The sequence below is a fragment of the Pteropus vampyrus genome, unplaced genomic scaffold (genome assembly GCF_000151845.1).
Source record: "Pteropus vampyrus isolate Shadow unplaced genomic scaffold, Pvam_2.0 Scaffold181, whole genome shotgun sequence".
Taxonomy (NCBI): Eukaryota; Metazoa; Chordata; class Mammalia; order Chiroptera; family Pteropodidae; genus Pteropus; species Pteropus vampyrus.
The window spans coordinates 927314-952325 of NW_011888962.1; the positions used below are offsets into that span (position 1 = coordinate 927314).

At 35.0% G+C, this 25012-nt stretch overlaps 1 protein-coding gene across 3 annotated transcripts in view; it reads left to right on the forward strand.

The window, feature by feature from the left end:
- The window catches only part of LOC105299350 (cAMP-specific 3',5'-cyclic phosphodiesterase 4D), a 774866-nt gene that overhangs the window by 593083 nt on the left and 156771 nt on the right, over positions 1-25012 (forward strand). For all 3 annotated transcript variants that reach the window (XM_011371033.2, XM_011371032.2, XM_011371034.2), the window contains exons 4-5: positions 6276-6349; positions 9659-9708. In XM_011371033.2, the coding sequence (XP_011369335.1) occupies positions 6276-6349; positions 9659-9708 (124 nt within the window). The remainder of the gene's footprint in view (positions 1-6275; positions 6350-9658; positions 9709-25012) is intronic.

Below are 25012 nucleotides of genomic sequence, written 5' to 3' on the forward strand. Positions count from 1 at the left end.
CATCCTTTTCAGAAAGTTAATGTCTTGTTCGCTTAAGTTTTTGCTGGAGATCATAAATTCTTTCCAGTAACTGTATTTCTATGTTCAAAGAAAATTTACAATCGTTCTAATCATACTTGGTGATAGCAAAATCATGTAAAGCTAAGGCTTTTTAATTGATTACTATTGAGAACCCATAATTTCATTTTTAAGAGCTGAAAACTGGGTGAACAGATGAAATCAGGCAAAATAATATGAATAACCATCACCAAATGTAGGAATAATCTTTCCAACTTGAGCTTATTCAGGTAGCTATTCATGCTTGCAACTCAAATCTCTAGGTATTGTTGTTAGAAAAATATATTTATATATATAGTAAAAACCAAAGAAAAATTCTGTATATAGGACCTTATCTTCTTTCTTCAAGTAGTATTTAATAAATTTGAATTGGTCTTTGCCATCAGTGCTCTTAAATTCTAAAGATGTCTAATCTTTTACGTAATCAGACACCTTCCATAGTGTACCTATAATCTCCAACACACTAATAGAATTTCAGTACATGAGAAATATATATATATATATATGTATCAGTAAATATATATATATATATTAGTAAATTCTTTAAATAAATATGGTGCTTAATACCCTTAGAAATTACAACTTTAAATATAAACCAACTCCATGTAATATGTAGACATACCTCATGCCTGAAAATAATCCTGGAATATATTTAGAAGAGTTTGCTTATGATTAGCTTGATGATTCGCAACACTTCGAAGGTGGTCATTGCCCCAGAGGCTGCAGATTCTTTTTAAGTAGTTTCATCATAGTTTCCACAAATGTCCTTTTACTAGAGTATCTGATCTGGAAAGTTCTACTAGAATTAAAGAAAAAAAACGCCTGTTAAATTCTTAGCAATTTCACCACTGATAGAGCATCTTTGGGAAAGCAGGTAAGAAAGAAGGCCCAGTTAGCAGTTTGTCTGTGGCCTTTTCTTAAGCCCCGTTGAATGATTGCCTTATTTTGTTGACCTCCAATTTTTAATACAAGATAGAATATTCACCATTTAGTGCTAAATATTATTAAGCTTAAAATATAAGATGTGCGTGTCACTTGAAGTGATGTCAACATTAGTCAGCCTAATATACCATAATTGCTTCACCAATGGACAGAAGGCAGTCGATTTTAGACAAGTCACTCAGGGACATGCTCAGATAGGCTGAAGAATTCTTCCCTTTCCCCAGCATACTTTGTGGTCTGGAATTTTACATTAAATTCTTCTGGTGAAAAAGCCTTTCTGCCTTCAAAATAAACCTTTTTGCATTAAAAGTTTAGAAAAGAAATATAAGCAAAAGAAAGAAAAAGAAAATTTCCCATAATTCCAAACCCCCAAATAACTAGTATTAACATTTTACTTTATATCCCTTTAGGCTTATTTTTCTGTGCATATTTTCTTTACCATAATTCTTAAAACTGGGTTCCCCGATGTCTGAAGTGACCAAGGTTTTCTCTCAAACCCATCTTATCTTCTGCCTCTCCTTGAGAACTCACTTCTTTATGCCTGAGTGCATCTCTAAAGCTGAGAGGATTCCTGTTTTTTCCCAGTCATGGTTTCCTGTGAAGCTAAGAGAACAAACTCGTACATTATAAGAGAATTTAGGGAGTCATGCAAGGATATATTTCACTTTGAGGGACAGGACTGAACCCTAAAACATCTCGGATGGGCATAATCTTCAGAAACGAATCTGCACGACCCTTCCATCTTCTCTATTCTTGTGTCTACCACACTGTCAGGGTTAGAAAATTTTGCTGATAATAAACCTAAACTCTTTTCCACTTTCAATTTCTCATGTGTCTCCCTATAAGCTCAAGATCCTCTTTATCTTCAGAAAAAGTGACAACTTTAAATATTTGATTTCTTTTCAGTTTGAAATATTCTCCGATGTTCGTGCTGAAATCTTGTGGTGTGGAGATTTCCTTAGTCACGAGGGCTAAGTGCTGAGAGGGATCTCAGTTCTGCACCTTGTCGTGCCTCTCAGCAACTGGCCTTTCCTCCCAAGAGTGCGGCACAATTTGGCCAGAGGTCTTGTGGAGGACCAAGGAACACCAAGGAGACACAATGCTGATGAAATGTAGAAAACCCTGCTTTGTACTCAGCAGCCTCTGGCCCCACCAGTCCCGTTATTTGAAATTGATTAGAATTCTCATCTTGAAGTATGGAATGTTGAAAGAAGTTGTATCTTTGATTAAGGAAAAGACAGAAAATACCCAAATATGATCTTGAATCCCTGGAGAGATCCTCACATCATTTAGACCAAGGAGATATGCCTGATTTAAAAATCCGGAGTAGGAACAACTGAGTCACTTTACCTGACCAAAATACAGCAGCTGGGATAATTTTATGAAAAATGTCATTGTTATGAACACTGTAGAACACTGCTCCCATTGGTAGCAGAACATTGCCAATATTTTTTAATGCCCCTGCCTGTCCCTTCCCCACTTCACCTAGCAGCAGCCATTTTGTAGCCTCAATCACAGTCCCCAACTCACTGAATCCACCAGGCTCTCTCTGGCAGGCTATGAAAGAAGATAATTATCACATTTCAGTTGCTTCTATATTTTAGTTATTCTTTATCATTCATTAAAAAAAAAAATTACAAGTAGCATCTTCTAGGAATCTAAAAATCAATAACAACCTTTGTTGACATAAAAACAGCAATTTTACATGGTTTAACCAAAATGTAACTTGGAAAGAGGTATTCTTTTCTATCAAAATAACCTTACTATCTTGTGAATAATCATAATTTGACGCCAGTTTGTTTGTTTGTTTGTTCTGGAGGTAAAATCAGGGAAAGGAATTCTCCTCTTTCCCACGCCTCCCAAGGCCAGTGCTAACTCACAATCTGTGTTTTAGCACCATCTAGTGACATAAAGAGTATTTGGAATGAAAAATAATTCTCAAAATCATTTCTTCATTTTTTTTTAAGCAGGAGTTTTAATAAGAACTTTATTGTCATGCCTTTTTTTTTCAAAGAAATATCCTCTTTAAATCTTTTTAAGAAATCATATTATACAAGTATGCATTTCTTTTAGGTTATTATGTTCAGTTGTTTAACTTAATGAAGCCCATACGTTTCTCTGTTTTCAGTGAATCTTTTTGGTTAATAAATGTTTAGAAATACCTAAGAAAATCTGAGATTAGTGTATGGAAATAACATTTAATCCCTCTCATGGGCTAGTACATGATCCATCTCAGTGCAAATTTTTTCCATAGCACTACTATAATCTCCTTCCTAAATACCTCATCATTCCCAATGTATTTTTGACATTAACTGATTGCACTTTTGCTCAAAGGGGCAGAAGAGAAAGAAATGACCTTAATTTTTAACCACTAGGCTGTGTAAGAGAAAATCTCAGGGACCTTTTTGTTACCAAGCTTTAAAGAGTGAAGAGAATTACAAAAGCATTAAAACTCTAATGACAGTTCTTAAAGGGTCGAATTCAAGGGGAGTGAGAACTGCCCTAGCAAAAGAATACTTGAACCCTAACTTAGGGGCTGCGTAAAAGCAAAAGAATACTTGAACCCTAACTTAGGGGCTGCGTAAAACTGTTTCCGTCTCTCCCCCACGGCCTACAGTAGCAGATGCCTCACTCTTTGGTCCTGCAGTGCAAGTGAAAACGTAAAAGATTAACAGTGCATTTATGTTGGGGATATCTAGGATTAATCAACTAGGCATAGGGCAATGCCCACTTATAATATTTGTTTGGAACTTTTATTTACACTTCTGCCAATATCATGTGTGTCATAGTACAGAAGATAAGAATTAATGCTTAACATAAAATTTATAAAGTATTATTTGTCCCACCACAAAAACAGTGATCTAAGATTTGCACACATAGGGAATGATATATCTAATAGGTTATTTACTGCAGCAGTGTTTGCAAAGGCAAAATTTAAGTCAACCTAAAAGTCAGTTAGTAGAGCAGATAGGTACCTGAATGCCCGAAGGAGGGACAGACAGGGAAAATTATTTTTTCACTTTTTATTTTGAAATATTTTATGCACATAAGAGAATCTTCTACTGGTTATGTAAAATATAAATAATAATACTAAAATCAACAGATTAATAAATAGAACCCTACTGATATTTTTAATGCCCCTGAGTGTCCCTCCCCAGTTTCATCTACCTGCCTCCTCTCAGAAGTAACAATAATTTTGATTTTTGTCTTTATTATTGAGGGGGAGACATTTTTCCTTCTACTCTTTTCTCTTTAAATTGTACACCATTTAAAGATATAGATTATGAAAAAATAAATGTATTAAATTAAAAACCAAAACAAAAATATATACTTATTATTATAACAGAGTCAAAAATATTTTTACAGAAAAACAATTGTAGTATATCTTTTATGAACTACTGTTTACTTTTAAATGAGCATAGAACATGAATTACCTGCAGTGCAATTTCTCTTTATCCAACTGTCAAATGCAGACTTTTATTGGAATGAAAGTCTCAGAAATCTTAGGTTAAAATATTGCCTAGGCAAAAGGAGCAGTTAGGGAGTGAAGTAATCTCCTTTAAAATTCTTTATTAGTGTATTTGATATTCAATTCTTAAAGCATAAATTAAGCCTGCATGATATAATGACAGTGTATCATTTATCAGATTTATTTCTGCATCATTCAAGATTTCATGCCTAATGAAAGACATCATGGTCTGATGTCAGCTGTTGGCTAGTTGAATACTCTGTTATAGGCAGTGTGACCTTTCATCGCTGTGAGTTGTTTATATGTGGTAATGAGCCAGGTTTTTCCAGTGACCGAGTTAATCATAGTTGGCACCTTAGGCAGCACCATTAACTCCTTCAGAGGATAATGCTATAGGTCATTGTCCCCAGGCATAAATAGCACCTCAGTGACTTAAAGAATTAATGCCAATTTCAATGTCTCAGACATTTTTTTTTTCTTTAGAATTTCTTAGAAAATATTTAGACTGACTTTCGCCTAGGTTAGTGCCAGATGAAAAATTCTCAGAACAATTCGGGAAAACTTCGACCAATTAAAAATTTGGCACCCCCTTATGTTACCAGTGATAGGCCTTTGTAAATTCCTTAAGCTCATGCCAAATCATTAATCAAATGGAATGTTACTATAATAGGCTAATATTCACCGAGTGCTTTCTATTTCCCAGGCACTGTTCTTGGCACCTAACTTATCATTTCATATTATCTTCACAACAACTCTTTGAGGTAGATATCTCAGTTTACAGATGAGGAAACTGAGGTACAAAGAAATTAAATACAACTTGTCTAAATTCACACATTGAAGATATAGCAGGGCCAGATAATCTGGGTTGTTATGTAGTATCTAACAAGACATTTGAAATTTGTGTTTTAGAAAAATTTAACATTCTGGATGTCACTCAGATTACCTATAATCTCACCTAATATAGGCTCCACCCCAGAGGAAACTTGCTCATTCTAGGAGAATGTGAGGGGGCTAAAGCTCTTGTAACTTTTCTCTACTAGTCTCACTTCCTGATTCTTTTGCCACTTTCTATTTCACTAGCATTAGAGAAAGGAAAGGCTATCAGAGATAGAGGGTCCTATTGGTTCTGCCTGGTGTGTGTGGATATGTTGTCATTTATTCAATAAATTTTTATTGAGTATCTTCCGTGGGTCAGGCACTGTGTTCATCTACAGGGTGGTCCCATTTTATGTGAGACATGAATCCCTGAGAACCTTATAACTCATGATTCAGATAACATTAACAAAGAAAAGAATTTCTTTACTAGCTAGTATAGCCATGTAGCAGAGGTGAAATAATTTTTTTTTTTAAATTTACTTAGCTTGCTTATTTTGAAATTCTGACATTCTTGGTGAATTTTTAAAGATAATTTTGGGGTGATTTTTACCTCTGAGGTGAGACTTTAGTGATATTTTATGTTATCCTATTTTAAATTTGCATAAAATGCAACAATGCTGGATATGTATTGCCTGGGATATTGTTTTGTGGCTGAGGAATACAGGAATAGTGTAGAAACTGCTTCTACTGTCACAATATTCACAGACAATGAGAAGTATCTGGAAAATCCTTGCAGGCTGGCCCCTCAGGATTTCAAACAGGTACATGTAAACGTCACTAAATACTGGGAGATTCTTTAGTGTTATATGAAATTAAGTTGCAAGCAATATCAAGTCTTCACTTAAAGCATTTTTTAAGATCACGAAGCCATTTTGAATTATTTTAAAGTTGGCCCAAGTTCAAAAAGTTAAAAGAATCCTTTTTGTCATAGGTCTTGGCCAGCCTGCGAACTGTACGAAACAACTTTGCTGCATTAACTAATTTGCAAGATCGAGCACCTAGCAAGTAAGTTATCCTCTTTCCTTTCCTTCTCGTTGAACTTTTAATACAATGTTTTCTCAATTTGATTGAATTCAAGGCAATATATTAGATTTCTGAGTCCTTGCCTTATTCCCTAACCATTTACACTAAGTCATATGATGTCCTGTTAATTTTCTATCAATACTTTGTAATGATGGTTCTAAGATCAGAAATAAAGCAGTATGACAAATAAATATGGTGTCAAAAATCACCTAGCATAATGAGCCCTCTGCCCAGTTATTTACAGTGAGGGTAAATAACTTTATAGTTTGGGCTTACTCATAAATTAACTATGGATAAATAATCTCATCAAGCCTTAATGTCAATCCAAAGTCATCCTCTTAATTCTAAGACAAGGGTTACTTAGAGTAGCACCACATCATAGCAAAGATTGATTTTTCTGCTGGTACTGACCCTCAGATCAGCAGCATCATGGAGAAAATAAAATTGTAATTTATGTGATAACAGAGGAAACATTTGAAAGAAGGAAAGCTGAGATAGAAAATGATTATAATTTGGGGGTTTTAATAGAGGTGAAATATCTAAAAAGAGGAAATAATTTTTTAAGATTCCATGGAAAACTGATTAGTTATTCAAATGCTCATTATTTTGACAATCTATTATTAACAATAAAATGTTATCATTAAAAAATCAACTCCAAAGAATTTTCCAGAAGAAAAAAAATTCTTTAAATCAGTATTAAGAGCATTGCCTTAACATTGGCAAACAGTTGATCAGACAGGTGTGAAGGCATGTGAAGGCAGCAGACCTACGTTCTGTTTCTAAAGAGATGAGGCCCGTTCTATGCAAGACAGAAATTGTCAAACGACGAATAGAGACAAAACAGATTAAAATGGAAAAGATCAGCTAGAGGATATAAAATTATAGTTTATACTTGATCTTGACTTATAGTGTAATGCCCAGGGTGACATTATACATTATACTATCCAAACAATATTATCTGATAGACTCTACGTAAAAGCTTCTGTGGTCTCTCTTTTGGTCAATACAGTTTTGTATCTATTTTACTGCTGCAAACCAAATAAGCCTCCTTGGGTATCAGAATAGTAGGCTTCAATCTACATACAGCTAAGCTCTATTCTATTCAGTGATAGCAAAGTGGATATGACTCTGGCTCACTACATAATGCCTCAAAGAGAATCAGAATTTCCCAGCTGGGCGCTCACAGATCCACTGAAACACTTCCAAGTTCACCCTTGGATTTTGTGGAAGGCATGTGCTACTTTGTGCAATCCACCTTTTTATATTCTAGAAGAAAAAAATCCAGGGAAAATTCATTTGACCCCTGTGCTTACTCAGATGCACATGGCTGACTTTTATTAACCCATTACTGGTCCCTATCACATTGCTCTTTCTTGCCCTTGAGACTTTTCATCCCAGAAATGAGTTCTGGTTTATTCTTTATTAAATGATTTGTCACTGTAATCATGGACCAAACATTTTATATTCCCTGCTTATCATTACTTGTTGAAATATCAAATCTCCGATTGCCATTTGCAGGATTGGTAGTAGAAAAGATAACAAGTAATGAGTCAATGGTTTGGTTTTCTAAAATTGAAGAAAAGTTTTAAAATATTCATTTGATACTTTTCCCAGACAAAATCAATATTCTCTAAATTTTCACAGAGCAAGGACTAAAAAAGAGAAACTAATATATAAATTATTTGAATAATAAACTTTTAGCAAGAAGATAAAATATATTGACCAGAGCTATATCAGAGTAGCAGTTTAAAACACTAATCCTTCTGTTTTATTTAGCATTAATCAAATTTCAATTTCCTCTATTTTATTTTATAATAAAAACCAAAATAATTCAGAAGTAAATTTTGGTGCAATCAAACACAGAATTTCAATTCCAACCTGACATCAGTAAACTGAAGAGCAGAGCCAAATTCTGTCTGGAACCAAGGCAGTGAGAATTTTAAAAGTACCAGACTCCTTTCCCTATGTATCTCCCAGCCCTGCTAAGAGATTCGTTATCTCGGGAAGGCAGATTTGAACAGGACTCTATAAGAGCTTGCCATCTGCAAAGATGTGTGGCTGTTCATTTAGCTTCCACAAAAGCATCCTAAAAATAAGACAGCATAGCAGAGCAGGCCCTAGAATCACAATCCTTTAGTTCAAATCTCAGCTTTCTAACTTTCTACAAGTGATTCAACTTTCCAAATCTTTGTTTTCAACGTTGGCAAAATGAGAACAATGAGACGATCTGCCTTGAGGTTTCTTATTCTCACAACATGATAATTCATCTAAAGTGCTCATTTAACATAACATCTGACACATAATAAGTGCTAATTATGAGTTAGCCGCTAACAGAAGTACCAAAAAGAAAATTGTAGATATCCTTGAAATTTAAAAAAAAAAAAAAATTAAATCATTATATTTTAAAAGCTTCCAGTTGTATGTAACAACTTTATAAAGTCATATTTCAAAAACTTGTAATGGGAATTCCAGAAATAATATTCTTTTCAACATCATTTATTAAGCATTGATTGAATACTGGATACATGCTGCTGGATTCTGTAGAAAATACAAATTAATCATATAGCATTTTTATTTACCTCAGGGATTTATAATAATCTGTGGAACTTGCCAAACATGAAAAATTAGAGAATACAGGATAGAATTTATTTATGTACCTTTAGCCTATAGTATTTCTAAAGTCTCTATAGCATCTATTTGGACAAGTAATTAATATACCTCTCTAATACATGTATCAGAGATCCTTCTCAATATAAGAAAATAGAAAAGAAAAAGTGTAAATAACTTCACTAATTGAAATATAGTTTATAAGGATTCATTCAGATCTGATAATATACAGGCAATCATGAAGATTTATGCCAAAAGTAAAAGCTTCTTAACACTGTATTAGGGAAACCTATTGTGAATTGACTGCTTTTTTCAAATTCAGAAAGTCTGTGTTTCCTCTGTAAGCCCTGGCTTAACTGAATAGTCAATCAATAAGAACTTCCTTTTCTATGTCTCTATGACATTTATATCAGCTTTTATTTATCCCAAAGTCTGTCACTAGAGATTGATTGATTGATTGATTGATTGATTTTCATTTATTTATTTTGACATGTGTGATCTGAGCTCTAGTATGTGGTGGATGCCCTGAAACTTGACTGGCTAGACTGAAAGAAATCTTTATTTGCATGTCCTAACTTAAAAATAATCTTTTAAATTAAAGTAGCATATCTGAAGTGACTCAGAGAGTCCTCAAATCAACAAGTGCCCCATATTTACTGCTTTGTATTTTCCTCTCTTTTTCAGAAGATCACCCATGTGCAACCAACCGTCAATTAACAAAGCCACTATAACAGGTAAGAAAGATCTGTCCAGGAAGCAACTATGTCTTCCAAGATTGGACAAGATAATAACACCAGTTTTATAATGCAATCGTAAATTTTTTAAATAATTCTTTCTTTCTTCTCTATATTATTTCTCTTATTTATCTCACAAGTTGTCCATTTCAGCTATTACATGGAAAACCTTTATTGGTATATCACTTTTTTAACCATTTAAATCTATGTTTGTACTAAGTTTAGCATTGCTCTGGGCATTAGTATTTTGAGAGCTATTTTTATCAGAATGATATTAATATATCGTAGCTTGGTTTAATGAAAGCAAAAGCATAAATAAAAGATACATTCTTGGTTAATCATTATCCCAGTTGTGTGTAGGAAGGAACACCCTTGCAATAGTCCTGATTTGGAGCCAGAGAGTTGAGAATAAATTCATTCTGAGAGGGGATAGAAGAAACAATTATACAATACAGAAAAGTTCAATGAGATCAAAAGAACAGATGTTGGGGAAGAGAAATAAAAGGAAGGCTGAGGGAAGTAAAGGTCAAACAAATAAAATTATCCTGATTCCTGGGACTTGGGACTTCCATGGGACTTGACCTCAGCTGGACCAAAAACAGAACAAATTATCTCATTTTGCTGAAACTGAAATCAAATTGAATTCATTTAGTCATTTATTGAAACCCCAACGGAGTCATTAAAATAATTGCCTAGAAAAGAAAACCTGCTCTCTAAAATTATTACCAGAAGAAAATTAACATATTCTCTAAAATAGACCAATATTTTATTTAATTGAAGATGTGTTCCATGGACTCCAACTCATAATATGTTGAGTAGTGCCTTATTAAGTTATAGTGAGTACACTTTACTTGTAAGTTAACTTCATCACATCCAGTGGGTACTTTTCCACTCATCTCCTTGGTGATTGCTACATCAGAGTTGAGTCTGGAACACTTGTTAAGTTGTTTTTTCCTGAACGTTTTTTTTTTTTTTTAATAAGACTTGTGTTTTAGTGAATATTAAATTGTCAGTTTTCTTTTCTGTGTTTATCTTTCAAGATTTTATTGGTGATGATTTTCAACTGTCAATTCATAGTCTGTGTCTGGTTCACCAGTGTTCTTGACATCCTTCAGGAGATGAACAATAAGTGGAAATTTCTGAATACCAGAGTTCTTTGGGTAACATATTTCTTCTCAAGAAACCCAAACTCAATGTCAATTTGCCTAAACTGAGATTGAGGTGTGGAATTAAACTCCTTTGATTATACATTCTTTCCTAACTATATTGAGGAATGAGCAAGCTGCCTTGTGTCAGCATGTGCCTGGGGCCTTTAGAGACCACATGGAACCTTGTCCCCAGCCCTAATTAGGGCACTAGGTCTGACCTTTATGAAGAGGGGCAAACCCTCTTGCTACCCCTGACTATTTTTGCAATAAGCAAGAATCTGACATTGCGGTTTAAGAAGAATGCAGTGCTATTTTGGTCCCTGAAGCCCTTTGTAGCTTGAGGTCACAGAGGAGCCAACCCCACGGGAGCAACCTCCCAGAGGATGATGTGTCCAACAAGAGGTAGTGGGTACTCAGTGGTCAGGGCAGCTGTCCAGCCACCCTGGCAGTTGCTTAACACTGATTAAGGAGAGAATAGCTGCACTCAAAGGGCACAGACTTAGTCTTGAACACATGTCAGAGATTCTACAGGAGTTCCTGAAATGTTCACATAGTATCGAGGCATGGGAGCAATACCAGAGGGAGTTATTGAAATCTGGGAATTAAGGCTAACATGGCCTCATTTTTACCCACAAGCTCCTGACCTGGGGCCTAGAGACAGTGGGGCTACAGAAATATCTTATCTAGAAAGGAAAACTAATTAACTGTCATTAACTGCTTAGTGCAGCTGTGTTTATCACAAAGCACAACAGGAAATTAACTGAGTAGAAAAATGAAAGTCATTTTCCTTAACCAAGCATAGTAAACCAAGGTGGGAAAGTGGAATGCAGGGGTGAGGGAATGAGGGCAACTTCAAGAGAAGTTTCCCTTCTCAGAGCTCATTCTGAAAAAGTGGGCCCTTAAAAACATAAGTAATGTCAATAGTTGTGGTTGAGGCTTTAATGAAAGACTTGAGACACACAGTAAAGGTGATACTTGTGAATTCCTTCCTTTGGCAGCTGACTATTCAGGTCCTACCTCCAAGTTTACACCCCCTATTGTTGGAACCCACCTATACTCCTGCAGTAGTCCTGGGGAGGGCGGAGAAGAGTGTTTAAAAAATTCAGTGGAGCACCTTTCTGGATGAACTTGGCCTTCTTAGAAATTTTGTTTAGGGTCTAGAGGAACAGTGTAGCATGGTTAAGATTGTGACTCATCTAAAATGCTGCTGGGGTGCACAGATTCAGGGCGCCCCTGGAAGGTGACTTCAGGGAATATCACCGATGGGGTACCCCTGGACTCGTGCAGTGTGGGTGCTCTGCCTGTCTAGAATTCAAACTATTCTCGATCATGATACATGTGTGGTCCTGAGCAGGTTACACACCTTTTCTCTGTTTCCTCATTTATAAAATTGTGATCATACATCATATAGTTATTGCTAAATTAAATGAGTTCACATGTGGGCTGCTTTTAACACAGTGCTTCACAGAGTAAGGACTCAATACATAATTTTTTATTTTGTTTTGCTTTAATTTAGTTTTGTTTCTAGGACCCACTATGTATGTAGAACTGGGGGTGATGGAAAGAAAGGCCAGAAAGATGAAAGAAAGAAAGGCAAGAATGAGAGAAAAAATTGCAAGGTTATAAGAGTAAAAATTATGGAGCCCCCCCCCCTCAAAAAGCAGTCAAGATGGAAACACTTTCTTTGTGCCTGTCAAAAAACGGGGCCTCCTGTTCTTCCTTACTCTGTCTCTTCCTCTCACCACACCACAGACATTGGTGCCTTTGTGATATGGATGACAAACTATTATTCAGGATTATTTTCAAAATCTGAGAACTTACTTTTGAGTCATAGCTTTTTGAAGGAAAAAAATTAACTATAACTTTTCCATAGATCAATACTCTTCGATTTCTTAAAAAGAAGAGTTAAGAACTTTGACTGTCTACCTATGGCACACTGTGTTCCAAAGCTTTCTTCCCAAGAACTTAGAATGCCCTTTCTCCCTTTGAGATTATTCCATTTGACAAGTTTGTTTTTATATCACTAGGGTTAAAGCATTTTAGTTGCTGCACATAAGAGGTAAATACATAGCTGTAAAATGATCGAACAATTTTTAAAACCTAAAGCTGCCAAGTGTAAGTACATTTATAAAAGAACCTTACTGTATACAGCTATTTTGTTCTTCAGTGTGATATAACAAAAAGAGAGTGCATGACATTTGGAGCTTGAGTGCAAACCCTGTCTCTCTCATTTGCTTTATCTTCTCATTTAAAGAATGGAGATTTGAGGACCTAATTCTTGTGCTGTTGCAGGAATTCAAGGAGAGAAGTTAGATAAAGAACAGAGCTCTCCGCAAGTTATAAGTATCTCACCAGCTGTTTCTTTCTAAAACCCTACTCATGCCTGACTTTTTTTGTTCTTCCTAAAGTTAATTTAAAAACTGGTAGAGGAGGAGGACATTGATGATATATCAGCTTTTCTCGAACATTTCATTTACGGTTTTGTTTCAAACAGTAGTGACAGGATATGTTTAGGAATCCCTATATTACCGAGAGCCAACGCTCACCTGCACAGGTCCTTAGCAGGTGGTGAATAACACAGCTAAAGAGTGTGTTGAAACAGGAGAGGGCAGCAGAGAGTGAGAGATGCCCAAGCCGTACCTGTATTGTGCTGTTTTGTCCTGCTTTTGAATTATAGCCATGTCTCTTTGGGAGGAATTAGTCATTTTAAGCATCACTTTTAAACAACGTTATCTAAAGGAAAGCCATTTCATGAAACCTTGTCATGTCTTTACAATAGCAATTTTCAATGTTTCTAATTGCTATATTTTTAAGCCCTTTATTTAATCATTTTTCAAATTGAGGATTCTTGTGTAAAAATGTAAGTCGGAGAAAGTTTAAACTTCTCTAGTTTAAAGATGAGAGAACTAAGACCTAGTGAGAGAAAATGCTATTTAGAGGCAGAGCTGGGAATAAATATAGGATTTCTTTTTCTGAGTCCAGGGACCTTCTTATACTCCTTTAAAATCAGGTTCAAATTAGGTTAGGCTTCAGACCCACCATAGAAGTATATGTTTTGGAGAAACTAAACAAACTATTAAAGAATATTAATTTTTGAGCAATAAATATAATATTGGATTTTTTGTACATGGACTCGAAATCTAGAAAATATTATGTCCCTTCTTCTCACTAGACAGATCTTTACGTTTAGTGCTGTTTCAGTAATACCTATTGATTATATCTTAGAGGTCCTCAGATAAAGATTAGCAGCCTAAGGCAAAGGATGTTTGGCTTTTGACTTCTGAAAATAGAAGTTCTTCTATCCAACCAATAAAATGAGTACAATTGCCTATTTTTAACCTATAGAGGGAGACAGGCTATGCAGTGACAAGAATAAAACAACACAAGAGTAGTTTTAGTCCAGAAAAAATTTGATGTAAGTCTGAATATTCCTTAAAAATGCATTCTAAATAGAATTCAGTCAGTTGGTAAGTAGAGGATTTAAAAAGTAAGCTACCCAATAATACTGGTCAGTCAAAACACAATGAGAAGAAGCATAATCTTGTATGTTATTGTTTTTCTAAAGCACAAAGCAGTTCCTAAAATCCAACAAGGGGAGAAAAACAAGAAGATATTTAAGTAGAACAATTATTTTGTTATTATCTGGACCAATCATTTAAGATGTTAACCTTATGAAAGAAAGGAAACTAAGCAACTATTTTATGGTAACAATAATAATATCACTATAACCTTACATAGGTCTGCCTTTTAAGTCTCTGTGTATGTGTGTGCATGCGTGTGCACGTGATAAAAACAAGTAGTGTACATAAGGAAATATATATAGTGTATATAATATGAAATATATATATAAATGAGTAGTATGTATATATAAATAAGTAGTATATACATATACATATATAATATATAACACATATATATAGCACTGATAATAGTTGAAAGCATGGGCCAAGTACATAAGGCAAAAGGGATCTAGGTGAGGGGAACATATAAAGCCTGAGGAGGTGCTGAACTAAAATGTGTGTCAGGGTGGTGTTCAGGGAGGAGGATGAAGACCGAGCCTTTGCCGCTAAAGTCTCACCTTCCTTAACCACTAGCAGGCACTAGCTTCATCAGCTAGTTCTTTCTTTATTTTTATTTTTATTTCCTTTAATAAGAGCAAAGATTGTGGTGATGCTTTAATAATTGCAGAGAATGAGTACTCAGTAACCTTTTTAGGAAAGTGATTGCAAAAATGCTGAGAACACATTATGTCTAATAGCTTTAATAAAAAATTAATAAAGATTGTGTATGTGAGTGTTTATACATCGATTTTTTGAAGTTTTTTTGCTTGTTTTACTTTTATACTTAATATATCCAATGACTGTTGAGTGTTCTAAATTTTTTAAGTAAAAGGAGGTTACTTTTACAAAAATCCCCTCATTAAAATGACTTTTCTGGGAAAAACATTGAACTAAAAGATTTGCTTAATTTCATGGAGTATAAATATTGGTTAAACTTATAATCTTTTAAAGGGGTAGAAGTCTGTTTTCTTCCTTATAAGATAACCTGTTTTACCTTCCTATACTTTTATTTAAATAAATGGAACTATAACTATTAATATGTGAAAAGACCAGGTCTGACACAGTGACTTTTCAACCAGGAATTAATTGATTTAATACTTGGCTTTATAAACAGTGAAGAAGACAATGATATCATAATCTGGTGAAAATAATTTAATTATATCTCTATTGCTTGAATATTTGCTCTGGTTATTTTGTTATCATTTTAATTGAAATGATTAAATGAGACTGTGTGTTCATTTAGTCAGCACAGTAAAAAAGAATGTAAGTCAAACCATATAGGTTGAAAACCCAACTAGCTGCATAATATTGGTCAGTTTACCTAAATTCTCTAAGGTTGTTTCCTCATCAGTAAATTCTAAGTCAATGATTGGTACCCAGAAAGTATTCAACAATACTTTCAATGATACTTTAGGTATCATTATCGCTATAATTTTATTATTATTATTATCCATTTGGTGAACAAATATTTTCTATGTATTTTATGTATGGCATGCAATAAGATAGGTTTGGGAGATAAATAGATGAGTAAAATGTGACTACTGACTTCAAGGAATTTATAATCTATGGGAGAAGGAATCATGAATAATTACGTATAATCTAAGTACTGTAATTGAAGCAAATTCAAACATGTATTCGAGAGAGAGGAAAGTGGAAAGCTCCCTACTGAGCTCTGAAGAATGTGGAGTTCACCACATGGTTAAGAGAAGATCACCTGACATCAAGGGAACAGCGAGGGTAAGATATGGAAGCATGGAGTGCCTGTCCAGATCAGGAGACTGGGAACAGTAAAAGACAAAGAGATTTGAAAGTGTATGGGAGCAACCAGATTGAGGCTCTAAGATCAGAGGAAAGCAAAAGCATGAAGAGCATTAGAAGCCAGTGTAAATAGCAATGGTCTTTATCTTATGGGTAATGGAAAGTCATCGATCATTTCTAAACAGAGAAGAAAGTATGTATTTTGGAATGACAGCATTGGAAGTGGTATTGAAAGCAAACTGAGAAGAAGAAAGACTAGAGGCAGCCCCATGCTCATTAGGAGGCTGTTACAGACCAAGTACATGCTAGAGATAATGTGCTCTCAACTGGGGTGGTGGTGGTGGTGGTGGTGGTGGTGTTGGTGTTGTGGGTAGAGATGAGAGAATAGATTCACAACTTTTTTCAAAGATATAGTTGAGTAGACTTGCCAGTTGGTTAGATTGAGAAGTGGTGAGAAAAGATGTAAAAATAAATTCATATACTTAGATATACATCACAGCACTATTTACAAAGGATTGAAAACAACCCAAATGCTCAATAATACATGAATTCTATTTAGGTTTTAAAAATTCCATAATAAAAGCTTTTTAAAATATTTTATGATAAAATTTTGATAATGTAAAAATGCTTTTATTTTAAAGAATGTTAAGTGAGCAATAGGCACACATTTAATGCATTTTAATTGTGTATATTGGATTTAATTTAAGACATTTTTAGATGTTGACTAGTAACTAAGAAAGGGAGATAGCTTTACCATTTTATGCAGAATGTAGTGACAAACATGTAAGTATTTCTCAGGTCAGTTGTCTGTTTGCCTCTCTTTACCTAGAAAAAGGTACTAATAACACACTGCCTAATGATATCTCAATATTAGGGTGCCACAGTGAGAACTGACTATATTTTCAAGTAATATATTTTGGATAGGGCAGCACTTTATCTATTGATTATTGAGCTTGTGCTATGACTGCTCTATTGTCCTCTAACTGATCAGAAAAACTACAGTGAAAATAGAAGATCTAAATGTCACCAAAGTTTACTTCGGTCAGTATTCCTTCCCCACTACCTGACTTAGAAAAGGGCATTATTTCTTAAACCTGCCCGATCAAGGGGTGTTTAAAAGTAAACACAGAAAAACAAATTCCCAGACAATCCAGAAAAAAATTTTAGGATAAAATTCAGGATCTATATTATTAACAAGTGCTCCCAGGTGAAACTTTTGATCAGGCAAATTTGGAAGAATAATAGAACACTGAATGGAGTAGGTGAGAGCGCTGCTGTGCACTATGTATGCAATGGTAATTTGCTGGAAAATTAGTCTCTTGAAAACGTGTATAGTGACACCCATGCCCCCTCTAACAAAGAGTATCATCTAGGACAAGCAAGATAACATGTGAGAAGTGTTCTGTGATTAGTGGAAGGCGATACAAGGTGATATTATTATCTCTGCAATCCTCGTCATCATGGCCGTCATCGTCTAGGCCGTCATCACTGTTATCTCTCAAAGTGTATACAAGATTTTAATTAGACCAGCTTGCTCTTCAACTTGAAGAAAATAAAGTATCATGCCCATGTTTGTGTATAGAGGTGGGAGTGAATTTGGGAAATGTTAGGTTTAGTAACTGTATTCTTTTTGTCTTCTCGGACACAGTACCAAGTCTCCTTAAAAGAAAAGGGAAAAAAAAGCTGCATTTTGAAGTCACTTCCTTTATTCACAAAGTGCTTTCCACTCATGTATGCCTTAAAAAATATTCTAGACATACTCAAAAATACAAGACTATGCTAAGGCAAAGCAATGAAAATTTCTTTGGGTATAATTTTCCAAATTTTACTTGTTAAATGTTGCACTGAATTGTTTAACTTCATGAATAGATAGGGAGTTCCCTCATAGCATCCTTTCTTTTACTATCTCAGAAAATGCTTTAAAAAACAGTTGGACATATTATTAATACTAATACTAATAAAAGTCAACATTTTCTGACATTTAATAAGCACTAAATACTCTACTTGCATAGTCTCTTAAATTTTATGATAATTCAATATATAGATAAATGACAAAGTATAGATTACATCTGACTCAAAGGCAGAACATTAGCTCCCCTCCTTAAAATTTATTGACATATACGCGAAAAAATATACCATGCACTGTCATATGCCTCTCCCCAAAATTATTCCCTAAGGATTTATTTCCTCTTTATTTTTTTTTTAAGAAGAGAGCAGAGAATGACTCTATGTCATCTATTACTGAATGTCTGTGAATGGAGGGTAGGACAAGAGGAGGGATAAAATATGTGGATACAGAGAAACACTTTGGGATACCGTAAGAAGTCAGTTATATAAGCTAAGGAAAGGATTCCTGCTTGGGATATAGAATTTATCAAGCATTCTTCAATTCCCACAATTCTCTTCCTAACTCTTCTGAAGGGCCTGTTATTATGAGATTCCAGGCCAGGAGCATCAATGAGAACCCGCTTAGTCCCTGTGAGAAATGAGGCAGATGAGTATGTCAGAAGGCTGAGAATAAAACAGTTCGTGAGCCTCATACTCGCTTGGCTTCCAGGACCACTCACTATTAAAACTATGAAATAATAATTTCTACCAAGTGGTGATATCCATCATATCTTTGTGTTTGGACTTACCCTAGGGTCTTCATATCTGTTCTTGTTTTCTTGGGTACCATTTCTAGTGACAAAATTTCCTAGCTTTCTATCCCCAAAATGCACTTCCTCTAGATATTTTTGATATCTAAATATCTAATGCTTTTTAGTGTGCCATCTTCTTTCTGTTTTTCTGTTGTTCTTTTGTGGTACTCTGAAAGTATTTCTAATTCTATGTGCCTGACAACACAATTTGTTTTTATGACATGGTTTTGATAGTTGCATATTTATTATGTTTCTGATAGTTGCATATTGCACACTGAATTGTCCACGTAGAGAACTTAATTTCTGGTGCCCTCCTGGGTTTGCTCTTTCACTCATATTCAGACTCTAGAATGTAAAAGACTGTGCTTAGGCTCTGAGGACCCAGTGAGGCATAAAATACCTCCACTGAGCTTCAAGACCATTATCTTAGAGGTTCGTGAGATTTAAAAAGATAAAATATGTTATTTTAAATGACAAAGAGCATTAAGCAAATATAAAACAGAAGAGTTGTAAATAAATGGAGAAATGAGTAGATAAAAAAGGAAAGGAGAAATGGGGCAGAATGAAATCTCTTTCCTATAGCTCTAGGAAGCTGTCTACACTATAATTTAGCTTAGACACTGGAAAGGGTCTGGGGAACCAGTTAGGGAATTTAGGAAAAACTTATCATCATTAGAAAGTAGAGAACTGAAAGTAGTGTAAATAACTGGTTTTTCCCAATCACCAAAGAGGAACATAGAAAAAGACAGGTAGGTCATTGGAACTGAGACCTCAGTTGAGAAATAGATGAGGGTCTCTAAGATGCCTCAGAAGTCATTGTGCAATGACTGTGTTATTTAAAATTGATTACATAGAAATTGCCCTAGATTTTCTTTTCCTACAGGTTTTTATTTTGAAAAAACAAACAAACAAACAGTTGTAAATTTTCTTCGCTTATTTGATGTATGGCAGAACCTATGCAGAGGAGGAAGAGCTGTGATCAGAAGTCAGGAGATCTGGGTTTTATTGTTGTTTCTTCTCACTCACTTTGCGGCCTTAGACACCTTACTCTATGCCCAGAATCTTTTCTGTTAAAATGAGGTGCATAATAATAATAATGCTTTCCCAATTCTGAGGAATTACATTAGATAATCCACATAAATACTTTGGCACCATGTCTGGTAATAATAAATGTTAGAGCTTACTAAAAGGTAGGTGAGAAGTGCTTTATGTATTGAAAAATATCATAAAACTTTCAGTAGGCATTATTGTGTTATTCAATTATTGTTAACCCTCAAAGTAGTCATCTTCGTAAACTGTACATATTTTTAGTCCTGCTGCCATTGCTGGCAGTAATTTGGAAATAGCTTTACTGACAGGTTACAAACCATACAAGAAAAAAAAAATCTCATCGGTTTACTATCACACTTCACTTATGACCAAAAATGTTATTTTCAATATACTTAGCAACTCTAGTCAACAAACAGGATGTCTGATAAGCCTGGATGAGGCTAACTCTAGGAATGAATTTGCTCCAAAGGATAAGACTTTTGAAGCACTTGAAAGAAGTATAACATGGACTCTGAAGGCAATTCCAAGACAGAGTGTCTTTGAATCTTTAGAGTGACAGTAACATATGGAATAAGCATATACGTAGATTTTCCCAGATGACACTCTGAAGGAGACAGCTTCATCTGAAGCTTCATGCTTAGTCTGCATTGTAGTCAGTTTGTCTAGAGACCTAGAAAATGGTCTCTAGGAATCTTTTCATCCTTCAACCACACCTTGCACAGTTTGCATTTCTACACATCCTCACTGCCAGATTCCAGTCACTAGAAAGTGTTGAAGGTGTCAGAGAAAAAGGAAAAGGAGGACAATGTGTCCCAACCCATTGGCTCAGAGAGAGGCCCAAGCCTCATCATTTCAACCAAAAGGGAAGCAGAGGAAATGAGCCTGGCATTTTGCCACACCATTATCTCTCCCCAAGTCTATTAAATTATGACTGGGCATTTCCAGTGCTTCAGCATTGTTCTTTGAGGATTCCATACAGTTCTCTCTCTCATAACCTCCCCTTAGATAATGGTATATCAGCAACGATCCTCTGGTTGCAAGATAAAAACCAACTCTGCTAACTTAAGCAGAATGGAATTTAGTGGAAGAATATTGGAAAAATTTCCAATTCTTTAAGAATTAGTGGGGAGGCTGAGAGATCATGATTGAAGGACTCAATGCATCTTCACAGTTCTAGCAAGGTCTCATAGCAGGAGCAATCTAGTGAGATCCCTGCAACTGTTTTCAGTTTCTTTGTTAATCTGTTTAAGAGTCAAATTCCAGTGAAGGAGTCTAATTGGTCTAGTTTGGGTCTTGGCTAAAAGGGAAGAAGGCATCTGATTGTTCTACAAGACTATAGACCATAATGTAGTAGTAAGAGCCTAAATTATGGGCTTGGATTCCATGGATTCATATTCTAGCTCTGCCACTTACAGGTGTTTCCTCTCAAACAATTCATTTAACCTTTCAAAATCCTAAGCATACTACATGGCACATCCTAAGCACTTGATCATTGTGGGCTATGCTATTATTAGTATTATCCAATAGAGATGTCAAATAATCTCCTGCAAGAAACTAGGGTGCTATTAGAAAGGGGAAATAAATGCTGGTGAGCCAAAAATAATGATCAATTATAGTGAGATAAGAGGGTTGGCCTCAATATACCATTTATTTTGCTAATATTTTTCCTAGTAAACTTCTTTTTGTGATATCAAAGTTCTTAGAGATCTGGGATGGCACCTGTTCATTAATGTATTCTTAGGAACCCAGTTCATCTGAAGACACAAAAATGATTTGACTGCCTGGTTATTTGATCCACACACATTTACTGATACCTCCTTTATGCTTAGTTCTTTACAGGGCACCATGATCTGTGGCCCTTGGTTTATTTACAAATGTAGGAATCAAAGCAAGGAATAATTTGCATTCATGTAATTTTAATTTAATAGTAATCTAAATGGATTGTAGTCTAATAAATCACTACCTACTTAGATTTACTTTAAGGGATGCAGGATAATAGGAAGAGAAAGATTATTTTTAAGCCTCTCAACTTTCTGAGACAACATGAAAGTTGGCCTCAGTATATGAATGAGTTGGGTTTCTAAATTCATATGAAAGTTCACTGTTTGTATGTTAGTCATGAATGTCCATACACTGGAATTCCTCAAGGGCCCTTAGAACCAGAATATACTTTCATTTGAAGAACATGCAGATTTTCCAGGAGAAAGAATCTGGAGGAGAATTTGAGGTCCCCTAGAAAAGGCGTTTAGGTTTATCAGTGGGGTAAGATGGCTTTAAATCTCTGAAGATCAATGAAAGTTCATTATATAACACTGCACAACCTCTCTACCTGGAAAGTCAGAGTCATTGTGAAGAGGTCTGTGTCCCACACTGTGGCAGAACCAGTCAGGAAGAACCTCGCTGCCCCTAAGGCTACTGCCTACAGATCACCCGAGGCACTGAACTCTCACTAGGATCTTCCACCTGACCACCATACACCCAGCCCCATGCTCTGGCCAAACTTCTTAAACCACAGTTATGGTAGGCCCAGCCTCTGTCCCTGTATCTGTTCTCAGCCATGATTCCTGTTCCCCAAATCTAACTAACTCTGGCCTGTTCACCATCCTCACCATGCCATGTCACCCAATACAAAGAAGGCTTTATTGACTCTAAACTGAAAGTATAGTCACCCTTAGTGTTAATTTTTTAAAAAGGTATGTATCTTGTTCCAGGGGAGTAGCTAGGCATTGTAAGAGGGTAAGCTTTAGATCTATAAAATCAATACAGAGAATCCCGACTGTGCTACTTGTTAGCCATTTGAGTTTGGACAGTTTATTATTTGAGCCTCAATTTTCTCATCTATAAAATGTAGATAATAACAAACCTATCTGAGCATTATTATAAGAATTAAATGAGATGAATAAGCACCAAGCCTGGTATTTGGCGCACAGTAGGAACTAAAAAAGAGTTATAAATCTTGAATAAACCGTTTTTTTCTTGAGTGTACTATGACACTTACATCAGTGAGTGTTACAGGCAAATGCATCATCTTTAGAATTGGAAACTTGACATAAGGAAGAATGAAATAAAGAAAAAAACTAAAATCATCTTAAATTGCTTTCTTTCACTAATTTGTTTTCTGTTGTCTGTATTCATAAGAAACTAGCTATGCCTACAAAAATGTCTGCCTGTCTTTATGGCCAGTTATTTTCTACATGTTTAAATTCTTAATTGTGCATACAAACTTAGTCACTATATTTTCATGTGCAAACAATTAAGACTCATTTAACAGCCCTCCCTCTGGAAAGTTTTGTTCTCCATCTGCCACAAATCAAATTCCTTAGGAACATGTTTGATTTTGAAACAATGTGAAAGTACTGTTCATTTTGTTCAAATTTCATTTATGTATTTTTTAAAGTGATGTAAATGGACAGCCACAAAAAACTCAGCAGCTGGTCAAAACAAGACATCAAAGAAACCATTGAAATGGGGCAAAATTAAAAAAAAAAAAAACTAATATGCTAGGACAAAGCCAAATAAAAAGCATAGTCTGATAAACATTCCTCTGAAACATTTTGCTCATAATAAATATTAATTTTACAACATTTAAAATATCAGCAAGTGGGAATGTACCCCAGTGCTCACTCTGAATCTTAGCAGTCTTGAGCTCACAGTATGTAAGGGAAAAAATGAAAAAAGCCAAAAAGAGAAAAACAAAAAAGATTAAATTTAAAAGTTTTTGTGGGGATGAAACGTGATACAAAGCTATACATTTGAATAATAATAACTGGAAGAATCAAACAGATTTGTATGACATATTTTGTTCATTTAAAAATCAATTTGATAAGTATAGGCTTCCTCACCACAGGTGAAGTCCATTTTAATTTGTTCAATGAGCTTCTCTACTTTAGAACATCAAATAGAAGCTAATGCTTGGTCAAATTAAGAGGGGAAAAATAATTATTAGGTTCTGAACACAAATTAAGTGTCTGTGAACTGTTAACTAAAATACAGCAAAGCTTTAAAAAGAGAAGGATTAGCTTTTCTTGAAGATTCTCAAAATTAAATATCACAATTTGGAGACGTAGCTTGCTAAAAATAGTTTTCTTTGCTTATATATCCTATTGTTTGGGAACTTGAAACAAACCACCAACACAGTTAATGCAGTAAATCCTCATTTGTATATGAATCGGATATTTTGTCCATTAGCTTTCTAAGGCTTTATAAGCTGATTGTTTTGATATCATTCGATGAAATGTTCTGTAAAAGTTCAAAGTATTGTTATTTTGGGTAGTCACACCTGCACATTTAAATGCCTTTGAGCAAAATGTATTTCAATCTGCTTTCAAATCAGACCTTCAAAGAAGTGTAGATTCATAAGTGTGACAGATCGCCTTAGGTGTTTCCCTACAAAGAAAAACTAAAGCTGAGAGCCACCCCCACCCACCATCTTGGTCTTTTTTGTGTCAAGCATCAAATGGCACCTCTAAGAAGAAGAGCTGAGAAATCATTAGTACCTCTCCCATAGTTTAAAGCAAGATACAGAAGGTCTTCTGGAAGAAATGGCACCTAATAATTCACAAATAGTTGTTAAGTAAAGGGGGGGGGCGTAGAAAATGAAAATGAAGGGGATCATACTTTTCACTAACAGTGAATATTTATTAAAAGGCAACTATTTTTTTAAGAGCAACTATGCTCAAAAATCACAGACATATGATGTCTGACATTAAAGGAGTCAGTTCCATTGTAGGGTGTAATTAAGAGTCAAATGAATAGTGTGCTAAGCATTTAGGGTAGTGGTTCACAAACTTGTCTGTTCATTAGAATTACTTGGGAATCTTTCTAAAATTTCAAAGAGTGAAGGAAGAAAATAATAAAGGTTCAGAGACCAGTTAGAAGACAATAGCAATGCCCAAGAATAAGGTCTAATAAAGGCCCTATGCTAGCAAAATAGCTAAATAGCAAAGTTATAAAGGAAGAGATAGTTGCAAAAGATAAAAGGACAGGTGCGTAAGACTTAGCAACTGCTAATTGTATGATTTTATTGAATGGATGTAAAATGGTTCTGACAATGTCTGAAGCCTTATAATCCTTGGTACTATATGTAGGACATACAGTATTATATATAGGATAAAAATATGTCGATGTAGAATTTAAAGCAGAATTATTT